The sequence below is a fragment of the Anomaloglossus baeobatrachus genome, chromosome 9 (assembly GCF_048569485.1).
Source record: "Anomaloglossus baeobatrachus isolate aAnoBae1 chromosome 9, aAnoBae1.hap1, whole genome shotgun sequence".
Classification (NCBI taxonomy): Eukaryota; Metazoa; Chordata; class Amphibia; order Anura; family Aromobatidae; genus Anomaloglossus; species Anomaloglossus baeobatrachus.
Genome location: NC_134361.1, coordinates 161,632,972 through 161,656,789, shown reverse-complemented (window position 1 = coordinate 161,656,789; position 23,818 = coordinate 161,632,972). Strand labels below are relative to the sequence as shown.

The following is a 23,818-nucleotide window of genomic DNA, read 5'->3' as shown; positions in this document are numbered from 1 at the left end:
TCGAGGGTCTCTAGACCCGGGGTCTTACAGCCACTCGAAAATAAAAGGGGGACTATATACAGGGGATTAGTGTTCGTGACGTCACCCGTGGTTCGCGGTAAGGGGAGTACCGCCACTACCGATGGGAGTACCCGGGGGAGATGTTGCGGGGCAGCCAGATGACGTTCCCTCCACGGGTAGGGGAGGCCCCAGGACTCTGGATGGTGGAGGTGTAGGGCTGCGTGGTGCAGGTCAGGCGGGCAGACTCAGGGGGGAAGCAGCGTACTCACTCAGGCCATGTGAATGTTGGTACGACCATTGAGCAGACTCTAACACAGAAGTAAACCAAGTCTCTGGGTGCCGCCACCACTCGGGGGAGCTCGTCCGGGAATCCGTCCCTGTTGGTATTACTGATAGTGCATGGTGGCAGGTCCAGAACTATGTTAGATGTTTCTGAGTGACCCCTTGGCCTGAAGCTTTTGGGGTCCCGCTCCCTATAATTAAATAGAGGAACTGTGCTCTCGATGGCTGACACTTGGGATTTCAGTGGGCTGCATAAGCTGGAAAGCCCTATCCACCTCGTTGTGTTGGTGCCTTCGATTTCTGAGCTCTTGGGGAAAAGTTCATAAAGAGACTATCCTCCACAAGTTAATTATCAAGTTGGGTGAAGCTACTCCCTGATCTAGGGTCCAGTACCCCGCCGTGCTCAGTACCAGTCTGGTTACTAGATTTTCCGGTGCCAACCATTCTCCAAAACTAAGTCTGGGCACCCTTCTCCAATACCCTGCGACCGGGCCTCCGACTCCTCTGGTCCCAGACCACCATCTGCGACCCAACCAAGGTCACACAGAGAGCTCCAACTCCCTCAGCTCCTCACTCTCTGAAGGCTACTACTGAACTGACTTCCTCCCACTCACCAGTCTGCCTGACCCCTAGGCAGGTGGCCCTTTTACAGCTAGACCACCCACTGGTGTGCCTGACAGGGTGTGGTGTAAGGTGTGGTTAGGATTTGAATGCTGATGGAAGCAATACCAAAGGTTAGGTTTCCAGAACCATGGAGGGTGAGTTCTGCACCATAAGAGACAGGGGTGCAGTTCCCTGTGACACCCTGATAGAGTCAGGGGCATCACACTATGTTTTATAATCTTGTCCATCTAAGCCAGTGAATCTTGCTACCTGACCCATTGTAGAGGAAGGGGGATGCGTTTCGGATCCTGTTACCTTAGTCTCTGATCCTTTTCTTTACGTGTGGGCTAAGGGATCATGTGAGCTGGTGCTTCATGGTTCATGTGAAGGGTGTCATAAACTTCATCTGCCTAGCGTACCAAAATACCTTGTCCCAGCCCTGTATCAGTGAGCTAGGTGACTGTCACGGTCACTGACAATATCACCACACTGAGGATCCGACCCTTTACCCAGTGTACTTGGTATTCTGCGCATTGCAATTACAGCTCCACTCCTCTCTGAGTCATAGGCTTGTGTAACGCCCATACCGGCGTCCCCGCGCTGTCCTGGCCCCCTCCCCCGGCGGGACATCAGTTTCACTCACCTGCCTGGACGTCCTGTGGTGGCCGCTCTGTCGCCGGTCCATGCTGCTGTCTCCCAGAGCCTGTATGCACCTCACAGGCTTCTTGGTTTTGCCGGAAGGATGTATGCGGTCACGCCCTTTTCTTACAAGGTCAGTGTACACTGACCCGAAAGTGCCTCTCAGGTCAACTGAGATGTTTCAGGTACTTAAGGCACCTTCCCCCTAAGGGAGGTGCTTGGCCAATGAGTCAGACACATTGCTAGTTCTCAGGTCCTTAGCACTGCTGCTGCTTTCTCCACTGCTGCTGTACTGTGTTACATGCTGCTGCTGATCCATGTTTGTGTTTTAGTGTTCTACTGATCTACTGTGGAACCCTGGACAAGCCAGGACATCACAGGTACTGCAACAACACACCCCACACCCCGGCTAGGCACATCGAAGTCAGACAAAAATCCTTGTTGCCTCCCTCCAGGGGCTGATTTCCACACCAGGGGGTGGAGCCAGGCGGTTAGCCCCACCCACCGAGGAGTTCACAGTCCTGGAGGCGGGAAAAGGAAGTCAGAAGAAGAGTAGTGGAGAGGAGTTCAGTTTGGAGAGTTGAAGAGTGAAGTGGTAGTGGAGCAGACTGACCGTGTCCGGGTGCGTGGCCCGGGCACTTACAGCAAGGTTGGCAGACGGTGGTGACCGTCTGCAGGAGGGGCTGATTGACGTGAACCGTAAGGACCGGGGACGGGCGGTGGCCCGCCGGTACTGGATCGGGGAGCGAAGAGAAGCCAGCACCATTCGGCAAGGCCTACGGACCCCGACCAGGCTTGGAGTCGCCGTAAAACCGGTCAAATCCGTTAGCGAAGGGAACCTCCGGGGTTTCCCAGCACTCAAGACCCAATTGAAGGCAACCGCTCAAACCGTGAAGGGAAATACAGTCACCGCCAAGGCTACAGTTCCCAGGGCCAGAACCTGCAGGCAAAAGGGGCTCCCTCAGCATCCATCCAAGCTGGGGAGCGGGTTACCGGTGGGAAGCCATCAGAACCGAGAACATAACACAGGTGCAGGGAAAGGCAGTCACCGCCAACCTACCGGGAGAAGAACCACCGCAGCCGTCTGTGGGACCCGTCCAGCCAGCCGTTTGTTTTACCAGAGACTTTGCATTCATCATTGGCTGAGTGAGTACCACCGTGCCGTGCGGCACCGCGCTGCCCCCGCGACCCTGCACCTCACCAGGCCCCGTAACCCACCTGCCATTCCTCCCTCACCGGGCCCCGGGACAACCAACCCCCCTACCCACGGAGGGGAAAAACAACATCTAAGCTGCTCCCTGTCATCGCTCCCGGCATCCCCGTCCAGAGCAGCGGTGGTGTCACAACCTCACCACAACCGTGGGTGGCGTCACGGACAATAAATCCCCAAAACCATTCCCCTTTTCACTCACAGGCGAGGAGCGCCGCTCGAGTCCCCGTATCCGGCCCACCGCTCAGCCACCGAGCAGCAAGCAAAGCAGCAGCACTGCCAGACCCGAGCGTGGTGAGTGCAGCGTCTCCTCCCCGCCCGCGACACTACTACTGTTGTTATTCCAAGCCTGCCGCTGCTGCTACTAGCTTCCACACCAGCCACCTGCCAGGATACCTGCTCCCACAAAGTATCATCCCCAGCTGCTGCTTCCATCCATCCATCCCGGCCGAAACCTCGACCCCTGCGGCCGCTGTTACCCATCATCAGAGACTGTCTCTCCCGTACCCCTGGGGCCAGCCGTTGCAGCATCAGTCTTCCCAAGTGGCTCCCGGTCTCATACCTGCAGCATAACACCATCAGAGGCTCTGGTGAAAACCAGGTGTGGTTCCACAGTCAAGCCCCTCTGGGTTTTCTGTGTGCTGTAGCCCAGTGGGTCCGCTAAATCCCCTGCTCGCCCCGAAAGTGTCGCGGGCGGGGAGGGGACGCTGCGCTCACCACGCTCGGGTCCGGCGCTGCTGCTACTGCTGCTCGGTGGCACGAGCGGTGGGCCGGATCCGGGGACTCGAGTGGCGATCCTCGCCCGTGAGTGAAAAGGGGTTGGTTTGGTTTTGGGATGCTGTCCGTGACGCCACCCACGGTTTGTGGTGAGGTTGGGACACCACCGCTGCTCTGGACAGGGGGATCCCAGGAGCGATGACAGGGAGCAGCCGAGATGTTTCTCTCCTCTCTGTGGGTAGGGGGATTTGGTGCTCCCGGGGCCCGGTGATGGTGACTGGACAGTGGATGGCGGGGTTTGGTGAGGTGCAGGGTCGCGGGAGGTCAGCCAGACGGCACAATGGTACTCACTCAGCCAATGATGTAGACGGAGTCTCTGGTAAAACAAACGGCTGCATGGATGGGTCCCGCAGCCGGCTGCGATGGTCACTCCCGGTAGGTTGGCGGTGACTGTCTCTCCCTGCACCTGTGTTGTGTTGTCGGCTCCGATGGCTTCCCATCGGTGTATTTGCCAGAGGAGCCCCTTTTTGCCTGCAGGCTCTGGCCCTGGGAACTCTAGCTGTGGCGGTAGCTGTATTTCCCTTCACGGTTGAGCGGTTGCCTTCAGTCGGGGCTTTGCTGCTGGGAATCCCCGGAGGTTCCCGTCGCTGACGGATTTGACCGGTTTAACGGCGACTCCAAGCCTGGTCGGGGTCCGTAGGCCCTTCCGAGTGGTGCTGGCTTCTCTTCGCTCCCCGGTCCGGTACTGGTGGGCCACCGCACCGCCCATCTCCGGTCCTTACAGTTTTGCGTCAATCGGCGTCGCCTGCAGACGGTCACCACCGTCTGCCAACCTTGCTGCAGGTGCCCGGGCCACGTACCCGGACACGGTCAGACTGCTCCTTTACCACTTCACTCACTCTCCAACTTCTCTCTACCAACTACTGCCTTCCTTTTCCTGCCTCCAGGACCGTGAACTCCTTGGTGGGTGGAGCCAACCGCCTGGCTCCGCCCCACCTGGTGTGGACATCAGCCCCTGGAGGGAGGCAACAAGGATTTGTGTGTGACTCTGGTGTTCCTAACCGGGGTGTGGGGTGTGTTGTTGCTGTACCTGTGACGTCCTGGCTTGTCCAGGGCGCCACATTCCCCCTTGGTAAAACGCAGACCGTCCGCGGGCTGCCCGTCCATCACCGGTTTTATTTTTTTGTTAACTGTAAAGATGTATAAAAACATATAAAAACATTAAACACAAGCATTACTGTATAAACTTCCCATAACGGGAGGCGCTTTCTTTTAACGTTACTAAACGGTAGTCAATTTTAGTAAACAAATGGCTTCCGCTCTTCACCCCACCCAAACAACCTGGCCCTGATGCTGCCCCTAAGAAGTGGGCAGCACCCCTTGCCCCAGTCCAGAACCAAATTGCCCGAGCGGGTACGGTCTCTTTCAGGGGACCCACATCCATGGGGGACCCCTGACCCCCGGAGGATCGCCACCGGTTACGGTAGTGGCCGGCCTGGGCCATCCATTTCCTCCAGGCCCATCCTCCAAATCAGCCTCTCCGGAGGCGGTAACGGTATAAGCCAACATTTTTATTTACATGCCACTAGTTTGTGGTTGCCCTGCAAGTTCTCGGGCTTGTCCGTAAGCAGTTTCTTACGCAAACAGTGCAGAAAGTCCCAACGGGGACTGGTTGCCGGCAACGGCCGGTTCAATCACGGTTGCAAATCAGATAACAGTTCGGCTGATTACTTTCGTTATCATTCAGACTCTTATCCATACATTCAACTGATCAACGGTACTGGTGGTCCCAACGGGGACAACTTGCGGCAGAGGACCGCTGCCTCACTCTGCTGAGGTGGCTTCACTCTCCGCCACCAATATTTCAAACATGCGGTGGCAGGCCTGTTGGGAAAGGGGCGCCCGGTATCCATTTCCACCGGTGCACGGGCTATAGAAAACCACCAGTCCACCGTAGTGGCGAGGGCTTTCATCCGCTTCCTCGGACTCTGCACCATGTGAGTCGCCACCAGTCGCGGCAGCATCCGGACCCCCGGCACTCAGCATGCCAGGCCCCACCGTTGCAGCGCAGGGCAGCAGGTCAGGTAGACTAACACTGGGATGCCCTATGGGTCGTGGCAGGGACGGTACGAGGGCCAGGATCGGACCGGGCCTCCCAGCCGCAGCGGCCGGCCCCTGTGGGACATGGGGGCGTGGGTCACTCACCAGCTCCGTCATGTTGGCTCCCATCTCGGGCATCTGGGCAACCGCAACCAGCGTTTCCACCTCGGTGGTCCATTGCTCCACCAGGAGACGTATCTGGTTCCGATGGCATCGGTTGGACTCAGTTACTCGGGCCCTCACCCACGCCACAGTCCCGGGCGCGGGGTGCTGGGCCGCGGGGACAGAACCAGGCACGATCACCGCATGTGCCTCCGGTACATCTCCGCCAATGGGCTCGGTCTTCGGCAGCTTCCAGGGAAGCGGTTCAGGGCGGCCCCAGGCTTCAGCTGCAGATCGGTCCGCTTGGGCAGATAGGCAGGGTACCGCTACCGGTGGCGGTGGTAGCGGGCCTAGTGGCGGGGCAGCAGCAGCCAACACGGGCGGCGGGGGAGGCAGCAGGGCGAGCGGGTGCAGACCGGGCTCCTCAGCCGCGATGGCCGACCCAATAGGGATACAGGGGCGTGGGTCGCTTACCCGCTCTTCCAAAACTTCCTTCACCTCGCGTCTCCGTATGGCCGCCACCACATCCGCCATGTCGACCTCCCACTCCTCCAAGAGGAGCTGCACGCGGACCTGCAGACGGCTACTCAGCTGGATGGTCCGGACCTCCACCCACGGCGCGGTGCCGGGCGCGGCGGCTATGGTGTTGCTGGTCGGACGGTGCATCGCTGCGGCGGCCTCTTCCAGGAACCAAAAGATGGCCGCAGAGTCCTGGTGTCCCTGCTTTTATAGCCGCGGCTTACATGCGGCCGGACGCCATCCGTCCCCCCTTGGTTTCTTTCCGGCACCTCCTCTTCAGGGGCGGAGCTTCGGCTTTCGCACCTCCACTGCTCGGGAAGACGCTTGAGCGGGGAACTTTTCGCGCCCAAGATGGCGGCTTCTGAAAATTTTCGGCCGGACACCTCCGGCGGGACACAAGGTGCACTTCTACCAGATGGTAGAGCGGTAAGATCCTGTTCGTGACGCCAAGTTGTCGCGGGCGGGGAGGGGACGCTGCGCTCACCACGCTCGGGTCCGGCGCTGCTGCTGCTAGGTGGCTCAAGCGGTGAGCCGGATCCGGGGACTCGAGTGGCGCTCCTCGCCCGTGAGTGAAAAGGGGATGGTTTGGTTTGGGGATGTTCGTGACGCCACCCACGGTTTGTGGTGAGGTTGGGACACCACTGCTGCTCTGGACGGGGGATCCCAGGAGTGATGACAGGGAGCAGCCGAGATGTTTCTCTCCCCTCCGTGGGTAGGGAGATTTAATGGTCCCGGGGCCCGGTGATGGTGACTGGACAGTGGATGGCGGGGTTTGGTGAGGTGCAGGGTCGCGGGAGGGCAACGCGGTGCCAGACAACACGATGGTACTCAATCAGCCAATGATGTAGACGGCGTCTCTGGTAAAACAAACGGCTGGATGGACAGGTCCCGCAGCCGGCTGCGATGGTCACTCCTGGTAGGTTGGCGGTGACTGTCTCTCCCTGCACCTCTGTTGTGTTGTCGGCTCCGATGGCTTCCCACCGGTAGCCCACTCCCCAGCGGTGTATTTGCCAGAGGAGCCCCTTTTTGCCCGCAGGCTCTGGCCTGGGAACTCTAGCTGTGGCGGTAGCTGTATTTCCCTTCATGGTTGAGCGGTTGCCTTCAGTCGGGGCTTTGCTGCTGGGAAACCCCGGAGGTTCCTGTCGCTGACGGATTTGACCGGTTTAACGGCGACTCCAAGCCTGGTCGGGGTCCGTAGGCTCTGCCGAGTGGTGCTGGCTTCTCTTCGCTCCCCGGTCCGGTACCGGCGGGCCACCGCCCATCCCTGGTCCTTACGGTTGTGCGTCAATCGGCCTCGCCTGCAGACGGTCGCCACCATCTGCTAACCTTGCTGTAGATGCCCGGGCTACGTACCCGGACACGGTCAGACTGCTCCTTTACCACTTCACTCACTCTCCAACTCCTCTCTACCAACTACTGCCTTCCTTTTCCTGCCTCCAGGACTGTGAACTCCTCGGTGGGTGGAGCCAACCGCCTGGCTCCGCCCCACCTGGTGTGGACATCAGCCCCTGGAGGGAGGCAACAAGGATTTGTGTGTGACTCTGGTGTTCCTAACCGGGGTGTGGGGTGTGTTGTTGCTGTACCTGTGACATCCTGGCTTGTCCAGGGCGCCACATAAGCATAGTAGCTTGTTTGTACTTTGGTAAAGAAGGCAAAAATCATAGCAAGTGCTTTCTTTTTTTCTGCAGGACACTGCAGAAGGCAGAGAAAAGCTCCTGTCTTTTACTGACAGTCTTTGAATTTATGGACAGTTGGTAACCCAGATCCCTGTTTTGACGCTGTGCTTTTGATGCCCTTCACTAATTTGGAAGTTAAGCAGCGCTATATTGGAAGATTGACAAGGAACACTTTTTGCAATCTACATAGAAATTTTTCATGTTTTTTTATTTTCATGGTTACAAGTGTGGTTATGATGTTCCTCTTACTTAAGCTTTACAAATGTTATGCAAGCCCACTGTTTTTACAAGCATCCCCCTTCAGCACAACAGTACTTGCTGTAGGTCAACTTCCTTTGCATAGTATAAAAAACAACTAATACATTAAAATAAGAGATGGTGCCTCATAAACATTAACCTCAGAGAGTGTATGAAGACAGGGAAGGAAGTCATGCTCATCTAGGGAAGTTTGGCATTAAGGCAAAATTCTCAGGAAAGTAAAATATCATCAGTGGAACTGCTGCCTCAGCCTTCTTTGACGTGGTTGGTAGTCTGGCGTACAATTATTATTATTATTATTATTATTTATTATTATAGCACCATTTATTCCATGGCGCTTTACAAGTGAGAGAGGGTATACGTACAACAATCATTAACAGTACAAGACAGACTGGTATAGGATGAGAGAGGACCCTGCCCGCGAGGGCTCACAGTCTACAAGGAATGGGTGATGGTACAATAGGTGAGGACAGAGCTGGTTGCGCAGTGGTCTACTGGACTGAGGGCTATTGTAGGTTGTAGGCTTGTTGGAAGAGGTGGGTCTTGAGGTTCCTCTTGAAGCTTTCCACGGTAGTGGAGAGTCTGATGTGCTGAGGTAGAGCATTCCAGAGTATGGGGGATGCACGGGAGAAATCTTGTACGCGATTGTGGGAAGAGGAGATAAGAGAGGAGCATGGCTTTGTATGTCATGGTTAATGTTTTGAACTGGAGTCATTGGGCGATGGGAAGCCAGTGAAGGGATTGGCAGAGTGGCGAGGCTGGGGAGTAGCGAGGGGAGAGGTGGATTAAGCGGGCCGCAGAGTTTAGGATAGATTGGAGGGGTGCAAGAGTGTTGGAAGGGAGGCCAGAGAGCAGGAGGTTGCAGTAGTCGAGGCGGGAGATGATGAGGGCATGCACTAATGTTTTTGCTGATTCTTGGTTAAGGAAAGCACGGATCCGGGAGATATTTTTTGAGTTGTAATCGGCATGAGTTGAAGAGGGCTTGGATGTGTGGCTTGAAGGATAGAGCAGAGTCGAGGGTTACTCCAAGGCAACGTGCTTGTGAGACTGGGGTGAGTGAGCAACCATCAAGTTTGATGGAAAGGCTTGTTGGAGGAGATGAGTGAGGAGGAGGAAAGACAATGAACTCTGTTTTGTCCATGTTAAGCTTTAGGAATCGTGCAGAGAAGAAGGATGAAATAGCAGACAGACATTGTGGAATTTTGGTTAGTAGAGAGGTAATGTCAGGTCCAGAGAGGTAGATCTGTGTGTCATCGGCGTAGAGATGATACTGGAAGCTATGAGCTGTCCCAGGCCGAAGGTGTAGATGGAGAACAGCAGGGGTCCAAGAACTGAGCCTTGGGGGACACCGACAGATAGGGGGCGAGATGAGGAAGTGGTGTGAGAATGGGAGACGCTGAAAGTTCGGTCGGTTAGGTATGAGGAGATCCAAGATAGGGCCAAGTCTGTGATGCCCAGAGATGAGAGAATCTATAGTAGGAGGGAATGGTCTACTGTGTCGAAGGCAGAGGACAGGTCCAGGAGGAGGAGGATAGAGTAGTGTCGCTTGGCTTTGGCGGTTAGTAGATCATTGGTGACTTTGGTTAGGGCAGTTTCAGTAGAGTGATGAGGTCGGAAGCCAGATTGAAGCCGGTCAAAGAGGGAGCAGGAGGAGAGGTATGAGGACAATTCAAGATGGACATGCTGTTCCAGTAGTTTTGAGGCATAGGGGAGAAGGGATATGGGGCGATAGTTTGACACAGAGGATGGGTCAAGGGAGGGCTTTTTGAGGATGGGTGTAATAGAGGCATGTTTAAAGCATGAAGGGAATACAGTTGTTAGTGATAGGTTGACGAGATGGGTTAGGGCTGGGATGAGGACTGCAGTGATGTTGGGGATGAGGTGCGATGGGAGCGGGTCCAGTGCACATGTGGTTAGATGTGATCTTGAGAGTAGAGTGGAGAGATTGTTTTCTGTCATGGTGGAGAAGCTGGATTTGGAGGAAGAGGGATGAGTAGCTATGATGAGAGGCTGTGGTGATTGTGGGCCAAAGCTTGCTCTGATGTTGTCAATCTTCTGCTTGAAGAAAGAGGCAAAGTGTTCAGCTGAGAGGAGAGGAGAGGGAGGTGGTGCCGGAGGACGGAGGAGAGAATTGAAAGTGTTGAATAGCTGTTTAGGGTTGTGAGAGAGAGAGAAGATATGAGGGATGAGAAGTAGGTTTGTTTTGCAGCAGTGAGTGTGGACTTGAAAGTGGTGAGGGACTCTTTATATGCAATGAAGTGCTCAGTGGAATGAGACCTCTTCCATCTGGGCTCAGCAATTCTGGAAGCCCGTCTTAGTTCTTTAGTTTGCCTTGTGTGCCAGGGTTGCCTGTTGATTGTGCGGGTTTTGGTGTGTGTGAGGGGGGCAGCTGATTCGAGAGCTGCAGAGATTGTAGTGTTGTATAAAGTTGCAGCGGCATCCGCATCATGTAGAAATGTAATGTCTGTGAGGGGGAGAAGGGACAGAGAAAGGGCGTGTAAATCAATGTGTTTGATATTTCTGCGAGGGTGTGGAAGTTTGTGGAGGGGGGTTGCATACTTGGAGAAGAGAGGGAAGAGAATGTGAGTAGGTTGTGGTCAGACAGGGGGAGAGGTGAGTTAGAGAGGATAGATAGGGAACAGAGGCGAGTGAAGATGAGGTCCAGCGTGTGGCCATCTTTGTGAGTAGCTGCAGAAGACCATTGGGTGAGGCCAAAGGAGGAAGCGAGTGTTAGAAGTTTGGAGACAGATGAGTGGGAAGTGTCAATGGGGATGTTGAAATCACCCATGATGATGGTGGGGATGTCGGTGGAAAGGTAGTGTAGTAGCCAGGTGGTGAAATGGTCAAAAAAGGCAGTGGCTGGCCCTGGAGGGCAATAAATGACAGCCAGTTGAAGGTTGGAGGGGGCGTAGATGCGTACGGAGTGCACCTCAAAAGAGGGAAGAGTAACAGAGGGTGGTAGTGGAATTGGTGTAAAGGAGCATTGGTCGGACAGGAGCAAACCAACTCCTCCACCATGCTTGTTACTGGGGCAGGGTGTGTGAGAGAGTTGGAGACCGCCATAAGAAAGTGCAGCGGGAGAGGCAGTGTCAGAGGGGGTGAGCCAGGTTTCTGTGATGACGAGGAAAGAGTTTATTAGTGATGAAAAGATCATGAATGTAGGATAGTTTGTTGCAGACAGAGCGAGCGTTCCATAGAGCTCCTGTTAGTGGGACTGGGGGAGCGGGGGCTGGGTGAATGGGTATGAGGTTTGCGGGGTTGCGGAAATTTGTGTTAGGTTGTTGAAGAGGGTTTGAAGTGACAATAGGGATGTGGTGAGGAGGACCAGGATTTGGAGCAATATCCCCAGCAGTGAGGAGAAGCAGTGAGAGTGTTAGTAAGTGGGAGCAGGAGAGGCCATGAGATGGACGTGTGTGTCTGGAGACACTGGGTGAAATGTGGAGGAAAATATCTGAGGGGAAGGTAAGATGGGTGGGGAGGATGGAGGGAGAGATGAATAGTACATTACTGGCTTTAGGGATCAGAGGGGGCAGTAAAAAGTGAAGTATTATAGGGGTGAAAGTGAATAGAAACACAAACATTGTTTACATTGACTATGTATGCCGTTACCTTCCGGTCACTTCCGGCCCAGTTCTGGCCTAAGTCAATGTATCATACTTATATGGTGCATACTTGTCATGGTGCAGACAATGACAATGACAATGAAAATAACTGGAGAAAAAGGGAAAAAATATGGGTCTTGCTGCAGACACTCTTCAAGATAAAGTGATACCTCCAGGAGTTTGTTACAAAAATGTATATGAATGTGCCGCCCCTGTCCCAGCAGCCGGTGCTGCTCGGATCCGGATCTACGGTACGGCTCGAGAGGTTCTCCAGACCCGGGGGTGGCGCGGACACTCCGAATAAAAAGAGGATGTATTTATACGGGATTGGTTATACAATGTCTGTGACGCCACCCACGGTGTGTGGTGAGATGTAGCACCACCGCTGCCCTTGCGGGGCTCCCGGGGACGTTGGGCTGGCAGCTGGATGTTAACCCCTCTGTGGGTAGGGATGGATGTCCCGGGGCCCAGTGTCTCTATGCTGAGGATGGTGATTGCAGGGGCCGGTGCACTCGGCCAGGCCGGGGATGTTACTCACGGTCGAATAAAGCGCACAAGTCCTGTGGTAAACCAAGGTGATGGTGGCCGGCTGCCGCAGACGGGTGTATCTGATCCCACACCCGGGTTGATAGTCAAAGTCTCTCTCCTGTGCACTTGGTGTGTTATAGGCAGGACTTCCCGGCTTGAAACACAGGAGTCCGCTCCCAGTCCTTTGGTTGGGAGCCGTGCCTGTCTGACGCTGACCCTTGGGCTCTACCGGCCCTGGCGGTTACCCTATCCCTCTCGGTGGGTGGTTGTCTACTTTTCGGGACTTAGCTTGGGACAGGACCTAAAATCCTGCCCTCAATTGGTTGATTAGCTAGGTTGTCGGTGCCGGCTCTGGCTTCAGGGTCCAAGTACCCCCTCTGTGCACACGGTTTCCGGGTCGGTTCTCCGGTGTCTGTACCAGTGGGCTACAACCCTGTCCAGGTCCACCTCGGATCTCTGGCAGCCGTCTTCCCGTCTCCTGCAGACTCTGGCTATCGTCTGCCACCTAGCCAGTATGTCAGGGCTCCGACCCTGACGCCAGTAAGTCTTCCCCTCCACTCCAAACTTAAACTTAAACGTCAACTGACTGTTTTCCCGCCCTGGGTTCTCTAGAACCCTAGGTGGGCGTTTCCTAACCGCCTGGTCCCGCCCGCTAGTGTGTCTGTCCTACCCTGAGGGGGGTGACTAGGGTTTCAGGTCGGCTTATTTAACCCTTTGTGGGATAGGTGTTGTGCGGGGGACTATGTGTACATCTACGTGGTTTTCCAGGGCGTTACATGAACAAGTTTAATGACTAATACACAACCACTATCAAAAGTAAAAAAAAATAATCACAGTCATTGGTGTATAAAAATATGTGTCTAAATAAGTACACATTTGCAATATTCTTCAGAAGGTTAGGTCACATCCAAGATGACTGATGGCTGAGTGCCACTTGGTTCTCTGGGGACTACCCTCTGTCACTATTTAACCCGACTGAGCATTATCAGTAATGGTAGGCGAACCTGCAGATATCCAGAATTGACGGGCCATTTGGATATTTAAAAGAAAAAACAAAAAACAAATTCAGGACCGATATTAATTCTGGATATCTGCATAGATGCCAATCCCCAAATAAGTCTATGGGGACTCGAATCATGCTTTTTAAAATTGTGGTAATAAGGGCTAGAGGGATTAGAGCAGGTGCGTTATACTTACCAACTCTCCCGTGTGGCTGTAACACTACTTTCGGGGCCGCTCATTATCCTCATACATATTCACTGCTTCCCCTGTCCACCGACAGTTGTGATGTCTCTGATGGGTTGCAGTCAGGCAGTGCCCCCACCTTGTCTGACAGCGTGCCTGACTGCTTGGAATCACACACTGTTTGTGTCCCTATAGTGGTGTAAAAAATACAGATAAAGCATACATCTACAGCCTGCAGCCCACAGCTGTACACTCTTATCCTGGCTGTGTATCAAAATAAGAAGGACCCTATGCGGCTTTTTTTTAAATGATTTAAACAAAAAATTTAAAAAAACGGTGTGTGATCCCTCCTAATTTTGATACCAAACCATGATAAAGCCAACAACTAGGGGCTGGTATTCTCATGCTAGGTAGAGCAATAGTTATTGCCCCTCCCCGTCTAAAAAGAGCAACCTGCAGCCGCCCAGAATTCTCGAATCCATTAGATGCGACAATCCCAGAACTTTACCCGGCTCATCCAGACTGCCCTGGTGTGGTGGGAATTGGGGTAATAAGGGGTTAATGACAGCTTACAGCTGCCACTAAGCCCTAGACTAGTAATGGGAGTTTTTTATGAGACCCCCACATTACTAATATGTAAGTGGAAAGAAATAAACATAAACACTGAAAAAATCCTTTATTTGAAATAAAAAACAAAAATACACGCTCTTTCACTTCTTTATTAATCTCAAACACACAGTTTTGACATAATCCACACAAGGTTCCACAATGTTTCTGGCTCTGCTACATACATACTGAAGTCACAGTGCACGGGCACAGAACATATCTGCACGCTGTGACTTCAGGCACAGACTGACGCCGAAGCTGTGAGCGGTGACGTCACTCAGTTTATCTGCGGTCATAGCTGGAGGTTCCCATGGTACCCCATCTGTGACTGCAGGTAAACCCTGACCTTAGATGCCCTCATTAAACTGAAAGACCTCACCTTAGGTGAACTGAATTCACTGACTTGCATCTCCACACGGACAACCGCATTTTTTTGCCAGAGATGCAGTTTTGGTGCTGAAATTTATACACCATATTACTGCACCAAACCTGCACGTTTTGGAAGAAAAACACAAAACACAATGCAGTTTTGATGCTTTATTGATGCGATTTCCAGGGGGGGGGGGGGGGTCGGACGATGACTGCAAACCGGTTTTAAAAAAAATATTTATTTAAGTGAAAAAAAAAAAAAAGCTGCATGTGGTGTCTCATTTTGATTCACAGCCAGGATAAGCACACGGCTGGGGGCCTGTAGCCGTATGCTTTTATCTGTGCTGGATATCATAATATGGGGGGACCCTACGCCAATTATTTTATTTATTTATGTTTACACCACTATAGATACGCAGTGTGGGGGCGCGATCTGACTACAACCATTCACGGATGCTGGGACTGCTGGTGGACGCGGGAAGCAGTGAATATGCATGAGGGTAATGAGCGGCTCAGGAAGTAGCATTACTGCCTCACGTGAGACCCAGTAAGTTTAACACGCTTATCCCTATTTCCTTTCTTTTTCCCTTTTTTTAATTATCCGGGTGGCCTGAGAACTCTGAGCCCGGGTCGGTGCATGGAAACTAGGTATCCCGCACGGATCCAGACTTTTACAGTCCGGGTCCACCCATCACTATTTAATGGGGTTGTTGCAAAACTTCCAACTATCTTTGTGACCGATTGCCCACAACAAAATTAATTCATGAACACTTTTTACTGTAGAAGAGTATGGTCCCTGACCCCAAGGTCATCCAAAAAATATAGCTCTAAAGCCCGCTACACACGCTTCAATATATCTCACAATCTGTCGTTGGGGTCAAGTTGTAAGTGACGCACATCCGGCATCGTTTGTGAGGTATCTGCGTGTGACATCTACTTGCGATCAGGATTAAACGCAAAACCGTTGATCGCAAACACATCGTATCATTCTCTAGAATTGAGCGTTTTGTTGCACGAACCTAGTCAATTGTAACGTGTGACATCCCTCATACGATTTTGGTGTCTGATGCAATGTGCGCAGGTGTGCGCTCTGCACCGCAGCTTAAAAAAGGTCCGCTTCAGAGCGCAGCTGAAAAGCTGCGTTCTGAAGCGCCTCACAATGTCTGTCAGTCACTAATCTCTGTCAGTCGGTCACTATCTCTGTCCCTCACTCTCTGTCCATGTCAGTCTATCCCCCTCTCTCATATACTCACCGATCCCCGATCCCCGGCACTGCACGGCGTTCACACTGCTCCGGCGGCTTTTACTGTTTTGAAAAAGCCGGCTGCCCATTAAACAATCTCGTATTCCCTGCTTTACCCGCCCACCGGCGCCTATGATTGGTTGCAGTGAGACACGCCCCCACGCTGAGTGACAGGTGTCACACTGCACCCAATCACAGCAGCCGGTGGGCGGGTCTATACTGTGTAGTGAAATAAATAATTAAATAATTAAAAAAAACGGCGTGCGGTTCCCCCCAATTTTAAAACCAGCCAGATAAAGCCATACGGCTGAAGGCTGGTATTCTCAGGATGGGGAGCTCCACGTTATGGGGAGCCCCCCAGCCTAACAATATCAGCCAACAGCCGCCCAGAATTGCCGCATACATTATATGCGACAGTTCTGGGACTGTACCCGGCTCTTCCCGATTTGCCCTGGTGCGTTGGCAAATCGGGGTAATAAGGAGTTATTGGCAGCCTATAGCTGCCAATAAGTCCTAGATTAATCATGTCAGGCGTCTATGAGACACCCTCCATGATTAATCTGTAAATTACAGTAAATAAACACACACACCCGAAAAAATCCTTTATTAGAAATAAAAACACAAACATATACCCTGGTTCACCACTTTAATCAGCCCCAAAAAGCCCTCCTTGTCCGGCGTACTCCAGGATGCTCCAGCGTCGCTTCCAGCGCTGCTGCATGGAGGTGACCGGAGCTGCAGCAGACACAGTCGCTCCGGTCACCTCCACGCAGGTAATGAAGACAGCCGCGCGATCAGCTGCTGTCACTGAGGTTACCCGCTGTCACTGGATCCAGCGGTGGCCGCGGGTAACCTCAGTGACAGCTCAGCTGATCGCGCTACTCACCGCCGCTCCTATCACCTCCACGCAGCAACTGAGGTGAGTAGCGCGATCAGCTGAGCTGTCACTGAGGTTACCCGCGGCCACCGCTGCATCCACCGCTGGATCCAGTGACAGCGGGTAACCTCAGTGACAGCAGGTGATCGCGCGGCTGTCTTCATTTGCTGTGTGGAGGTGACCGGAGCGGCTTTGTCTTCTGCAGCTCCGGTCACCTCCATGCAGCAGCGCTGGAAGCGATGCTGGATCATCCTGGAGTACGCCGGACAAGGAGGGCTTTTTGGGGCTGATTAAAGTGGTGAACCAGGGTATATGTTTGTGTTTTTATTTCTAATAAAGGATTTTTTCGGGTGTGTGTGTTTATTTACTATAATTTACAGATTAATCATGGAGGGTGTCTCATAGACGCCTGACATGATTAATCTAGGACTTATTGGCAGCTATGGGCTGCCAATAACTCCTTATTACCCCGATTTGCCAACGCACCAGGGCAAATCGGGAAGCGCCGGGTACAGTCCCAGAACTGTCGCATATAATGTATGCGGCAATTCTGGGCGGCTGTTGGCTGATATTGTTAGGCTGGGGGGCTCCCCATAACATGGAGCTCCCCATCCTGAGAATACCAGCCTTCAGCCGTATGCCTTTATCTGGCTGGTTTTAAAATTGGGGGGAACCGCACGCCGTTTTTTTTAATTATTTAATTATTTATTTCACTACACAGTATAGACCCGCCCACCGGCTGCTGTGATTGGGTGCAGTGTGACACCTGTCACTCAGAGTGGGGGCGTGTCTCACTGTAACCAATCATAGGCGCCAGTGGGCGGGGAAAGCAGGGAATACGAAATTGTTTAATGGGCGGCCGGCTTTTTCAAAACAGTAAAAGCCGCCGGAGCAGTGTGAACGCCGTGCAGCGCCGGGGATCGGGGATCGGTGAGTATATGAGAGAGGGGGATAGACTGACATGGACAGAGAGTGAGGGACAGAGATAGTGACAGACTGACAGAGATTAGTGAATGACAGACATTGTGAGGCGCTTTTCAGCTGCGCTCTGAAGCGGACCTTTTTTAAGCTGCGGTGCAGAGCGCACACCTGCGCACATAGCATCAGACACCAAAATCGTATGAGGGATGTCACACGTTACAATTGACTAGGTTCGTGCAACAAAACGCTCAATTCTAGAGAATGATACGATGTGTTTGCGATCAACGGTTTTGCGTTCAATCCTGATCGCACGTAGCTGTCACACGCAGATACCTCACAAACGATGCCGGATGTGCGTCACTTACAACTTGACCCCAACGACGGATTGTGAGATATATTGAAGCGTTTGTAGCGGGCTTAAGTCTTTGATATTGGACACCATCTTTTTGCACATATACAATCAGCAACAGTAATGAAAATTCACCTAACTTGCACTTGACGCAAAATACATTACATTTCTATCTCTTCCCAAACTCACTTTGTCTGAAAAAACAGCTGGTATGACTTGCAACGATCAGGTGGAGTGACAAAATATTCTGCTTTTTTTATGTAAATGCGGCAACCCTGGTTTTTTTTTTTTAAATTATTTGGTACATTTTTATTTACGAATAATAATGTCTTCCTGACTATATCAATCAGTGATGAGAACATGTGACTCTGTGGCGCTCATCTCAGAAGCCCTGCTATTGGAGCTGATTTTACACTTACACTAGTAATATTGGATGTAACTTGTCACAATTCAGCAAAGTGAGAACTTTTCTTTTGAACAACCATTTCATTATGCTGTAATTTTTTTACCCTATACAGTGCTCTGCTTTTTCCATATCAACTTTTACTTCAAGAGGTTTGCAACAGTATCAAGTCGCTGGACCTGACAATCTGTTATTCCTATCCCACGTAAATTTCATACTATGTATATTTAAATTTTGGTAAAAATACTTAATGTCAAGGGTGTGTCACGGGTAACAGACAGTCTTGTGGTTTCTGGCAGTAGAAGGTTTGGCTGCACAAAATGCTCCCTGACTTTCTGCTGTTCCTGCTGTTAGTATTCATTGTACTAGGTAGCTTTCCTGCTGGATTTTCATTGAATTCTCTTTAGGACCCAGCGCAGTTAAACGTCTGTCCAGCTGCTGGTTTTCAGTATTCCCCTTATGCTTAAATACTCCCTTCTTCCCTGGACTGGTGCTGGTGATATTATTCAGTTCATATAAGCTCTAGTTGCAAGCAGGTGGCTTGTACTTATCTGTGGTATCGTTGCTGTTACTTTGCTGAACTTCTGTCTGAGTCATCTGTGGATAATTAGTTCATGTAGTTTTCCCCTGTGTATCCTCCTTGGGTCTTCCTTTAGTGTTTAGTGGGGTTGACGAAGATCTCATCCCACCTGTTCCCTATTTAGAACCCAGCACTTAGGGATACCTAGGGTCAGGTATGCTGCTCGGTGCATAGGTGCGAAACCTGTCTAGGGTGGTAAGTGACACCAGGGACTAGCTGTAGGTATGTTCAGAAGTCACCATTACCCCTTCCCTAGACGCAGGTGTGGCGCCCTGGACAAGCCAGGACGTCACAAGAACTGCACCAACACACCTCGCACACCAAAGTCAGACAAAAACCCTTGTTGCCTTCCTCCAGGGGCTGATGTTCACACCAGGGGGTGGGCCAGGTGGTTGGTCCCGCCCACCGAGGAGTACACAGTCCTGGAGGCGGGAAGAGAGCTCAGTTTAAGAAGAGAGTTGAAAGTGGAAGGAGGGAAGTGCTAGTAGAGCAGCCAGAGAGCGGTCCGGGTGTGTGGCCCGGACAGAACAGCAAGGTTGGCAGACGGTGGTGACCGTCTGCAGGAGTGGCCTATTGGAGCTAGCCGTAAGGACCGCGGACGGGCGGTGGCCCAGCGGTATCGGACCGGTACGCAAAGAGAAGCCAGCACCATCAGGCAGGGGCTTACGGACCCCGACAAGGCTAGGAGTCGCCGTGCAATTTGTCAAATCCGTTAGCGAAGGGAACCTCCTGGGTTTCCCAGCAGCCAAGTCCCGATAGAAGGCAACAGTCCAACCGTTAGAGGGAAACACAGTCACCGCCAAGGCTAAAGTTCCCAGGGCCAGAGCCTGCGGGCAAAAGGGGCTCCTCCAGCCCATATCCAAGCTGGGGAGCGGGTACCGGTGGGAACCCATTGGAACCATACACAGTACACAGGTGCAGCGAAAGGCAGTCACCATCAACCTGCCGGGAGGAGAGACACCGCAGCCGTCTGTGGGACCCGTCCATCCAGCCGTTTGTTTTACCGGAGACTCTGTGTTGATCATTGGCTGAGTGACTACTACCGTGCTGTGCGGCACAGCACTGCCCCCGCGACCCTGCACCTCACCAGGCCCCGTAGCCCGCCTGCCATCCATCCCTACCCCATCCCCAGGCCCCGGGACAATCTATCCCCTACCCACGGAGGGAAGGACCAACATCCAAGCTGCTCCTAGTCATTGCTCCCGGGATCCCTGTCCAGAGCAGCGGTGGTGTCACCAATATCACCATGACCGTGGGTGGCGTCACGGACAGGGCCGGCTCCAGGTTTTTGTGGGCCCCGGGCGGAAGAGTCCCAGTGGGCCCCATAAACACGCAGACACACACACATACACAGATACATACATATACATATTTAAAGACAAACTCACAAAAATACATATAAACAGACAAATCTATACAGTCATATACACTGACATACATAGATACACATCATACATGCATACATACAGACACGCATACATATAGGGTTTAGGAATCATAGCTCTGTAATGCATAGCCTCCTCTTTTTCAAGGGACCAAAAGTAATTGGACAAGGGACTCTAAGGGCTGCAATTAACTTTGAAGGCGTCTCCCTCGTTAACCTGTAATCAATGAAGTAGTTAAAAGGTCTGGGGTTGATTACAGGTGTGTGGTTTTGCATTTGGAAGCTGTTGCTGTGACCAGACAACATGCGGTCTAAGGAACTCTCAATTGAGGTGAAGCAGAACATCCTGAGGCTGAAAAAAAAGAAAAAATCCATCAGAGAGATAGCAGACATGCTTGGAGTAGCAAAATCAACAGTCGGGTACATTCTGAGAAAAAAGGAATTGACTGGTGAGCTTGGGAACTCAAAAAGGCCTGGGCGTCCACGGATGACAACAGTGGTGGATGATCGCCGCATACTTTCTTTGGTGAAGAAGAACCCGTTCACAACATCAACTGATGTCCAGAACACTCTCAGTGAAGTAGGTGTATCTGTCTCTAAGTCAACAGTAAAGAGAAGACTCCATGAAAGTAAATACAAAGGGTTCACATCTAGATGCAAACCATTCATCAATTCCAAAAATAGACAGGCCAGAGTTAAATTTGCTGAAAAACACCTCATGAAGCCAGCTCAGTTCTGGAAAAGTATTCTATGGACAGATGAGAGAAAGATCAACCTGTACCAGAATGATGGGAAGAAAAAAGTTTGGAGAAGAAAGGGAACGGCACATGATCCAAGGCACACCACATCCTCTGTAAAACATGGTGGAGGCAACGTGATGGCATGGGCATGCATGGCTTTCAATGGCACTGGGTCACTTGTGTTTATTGATGACATAACAGCAGACAAGAGTAGCCGGATGAATTCTGAAGTGTACCGGGATATACTTTCAGCCCAGATTCAGCCAAATGCCGCAAAGTTGATCGGACGGCGCTTCATAGTACAGATGGACAATGACCCCAAGCATACAGCCAAAGCTACCCAGGAGTTCATGAGTGCAAAAAAGTGGAACATTCTGCAATGGCCAAGTCAATCACCAGATCTTAACCCAATTGAGCATGCATTTTACTTGCTCAAATCCAGACTTAAGACGGAAAGACCCACAAACAAGCAAGACCTGAAGGCTGCGGCTGTAAAGGCCTGGCAAAGCATTAAGAAGGAGGAAACCCAGCGTTTGGTGATGTCCATGGGTTCCAGACTTAAGGCAGTGATTGCCTCCAAAGGATTCGCAACAAAATATTGAAAATAAAAATTTTTTTTTTGGGTTTGGTTTATTTGTCCAATTACTTTTGACCTCCTAAAATGTGGAGTGTTTGTAAAGAAATGTGTACAATTCCTACAATTTCTATCCGATATTTTTGTTCAAACCTTCAAATTAAACGTTACAATCTGCACTTGAATTCTGTTGTAGAGGTTTCATTTCAAATCCAATGTGGTGGCATGCAGAGCCCAACTCGCGAAAATTGTGTCACTGTCCAAATATTTCTGGACCTAACTGTATATATACATACATACAGACACGCATACTGCTCTGCTGCATATATACATACAGACATGCATACTACTCTGCTGCATATATACATACATACATACAGACACGCATACTACTCTGTTGCATATATACATACATACAGACAGGCATACTGCTCTGCTGCATATATACATACATACATACAGACACGCATACTGCTCTGCTGCATATATACATACATACATACAGACACGCATACTGCTCTGCTGCATATATACAAACACACACCTTGCTCTGCGGGGCCCACACACACGCGGCTCTGCGGGGCCCACACACACGCGGCTCTGCGGGGCCCACACACACGCGGCTCTGCGGGGCCCACACACACGCGGCTCTGCAGGGCCCACACACACGCGGCTCTGCAGGGCCCACACACGCACGGGGGGACAGGGAGGGGCGGGGAGGGAGTGATGTCCCACATACTGATCAGGTCACGGAGCAGATGGGGCCCACACAGCACTGGAGGGAAGCGATGTGCTGGGGGTCACTGGCTGGCACTGTGACTCCTTCATCTGTGCGACTGAGCAGGACGCCGGGCGGTAGCTCCACCCACAGATGATGTTCAATGCAGGAGAACACAGTGAACACTGTGGTCTGCGGGCCTTAAAGGGCCGGCAGCCACAGTTTCCAGTGCCAAGGACTGCGGTCCCCGGAACTCGGCCCGGGGGCAGGAGAACTGACGAGGCCGAGTGGGCCCCCCCAGCTCTCCAGGGCCCCGGCATTTGCCCAGGTATGCTGCGTGCTGACGCCGGCCCTGGTCACGGACAATCAATCCCCAAAACTATTCCCCCTTTCACTCACGGGCAGTGAACGTCGCTCGAGACCCCGGGATCCGGCCCACCGCTCGAGCCACGACCGAGCAGCAGCAGCAGCAGTAGCCGGACCCGAGCAGTGGGTGAGCGCAGCGTCCCCTCCTCCGCCCGCGACACAGGGATCCCCTTCCTTTTTTACCTTTTGCCGCTCGCTTGGTACTTCCTTGTACTTAGCATGACATTTACACTTGGAGAACATACAGTAGGTACAGATATTAATCAGTTTAGATACTGAATGTTGATCAGGGCCCCAGAGTTTCTCAGTAAAAAGGTAACTAACTACTACTAATCCATTATAGATCTGTTTTGGATTTATAAAACTGAATATTAAAAAAACAATATTCTTACCCCTCTTTCAAAGTCGTATTCATAGTATGTGATCTTGCTTTCTGTGAGTACAAACAATCTCTTCTTGTAGTTGAGAGGTGATGTCTTACGTTTTTGCTGTGATCTTTTTAAAAAAATACTTTCCAGTATACTAGGAGTATATGTAGCCATGATATATATTTCTTAATGCTGTATGGATGACAGAAAGCCTTCAGATGTTTAAGTATACAGTCAAAGTTATTTATGCAATGTCAGTTAGGCTTCTTTGAATTCGGTTTCAGGTTTTTAGGTTTTTGGAACATAATTTGTCAGCAGGATTAGGCACCTGAGAATATAAAAGAAAACAAATAAATCAGGTATATGAGAATATAAAAAACAACATAAACATTCTATCTAGCTATGCTTTGGTAGCAATATCTTAAAGGAGTAATATAGAAATTGATAAAGTGTAATTATAAATAAATTCCTAAATACCTTTAATTTGCAAATCACACTCATGTTGTCTAGGGAGGTGATTTATATAGCATATCAAAACAGCAGCCATCTAGTTACACTGAGAGAAACCAGTCCAAGAATGTTATTGTTAATGTGATCTAATACTGGAGATATCAGATACTGAGGTATGAAGAGGCTGCTCACACTGCTGTCCACACTGTCTTACTGGTCTAATACTGAAGATACCTTGGATGCTGAGGGAAGAAGAAGAAGCTGCTCACACTGCTGTTCACCCTTTTTTCTGATCTAACACTGAAGATACTAAGGGTACTGAGGAAAGAAAAGGCTGCTCACACTGGTGTTCACCCAGTCTTTCTATCTAATACTGGAAATATTAGAGGTGCTGAGGGAAGAGAAGGCTGCTCACACTGTTGTCCACCCTATTTAACAGATCTAATACT

The 23,818-nt window shown here is 51.5% G+C and overlaps 1 protein-coding gene across 1 annotated transcript in view; it reads right to left on the bottom strand.

Annotated features, from left to right (window-relative positions):
* Positions 1–23,221, bottom strand: part of BTK (Bruton tyrosine kinase) — a 275,754-nt gene extending 252,533 nt beyond the window's left edge. The window contains exon 1 of the mRNA XM_075322776.1: positions 22,944–23,221. Coding sequence (XP_075178891.1) covers positions 22,944–23,093 — 150 coding nt within the window. The 5' untranslated portion in view covers positions 23,094–23,221. The remainder of the gene's footprint in view (positions 1–22,943) is intronic.
* Positions 23,222–23,818: the final 597 nt, after the last annotated feature.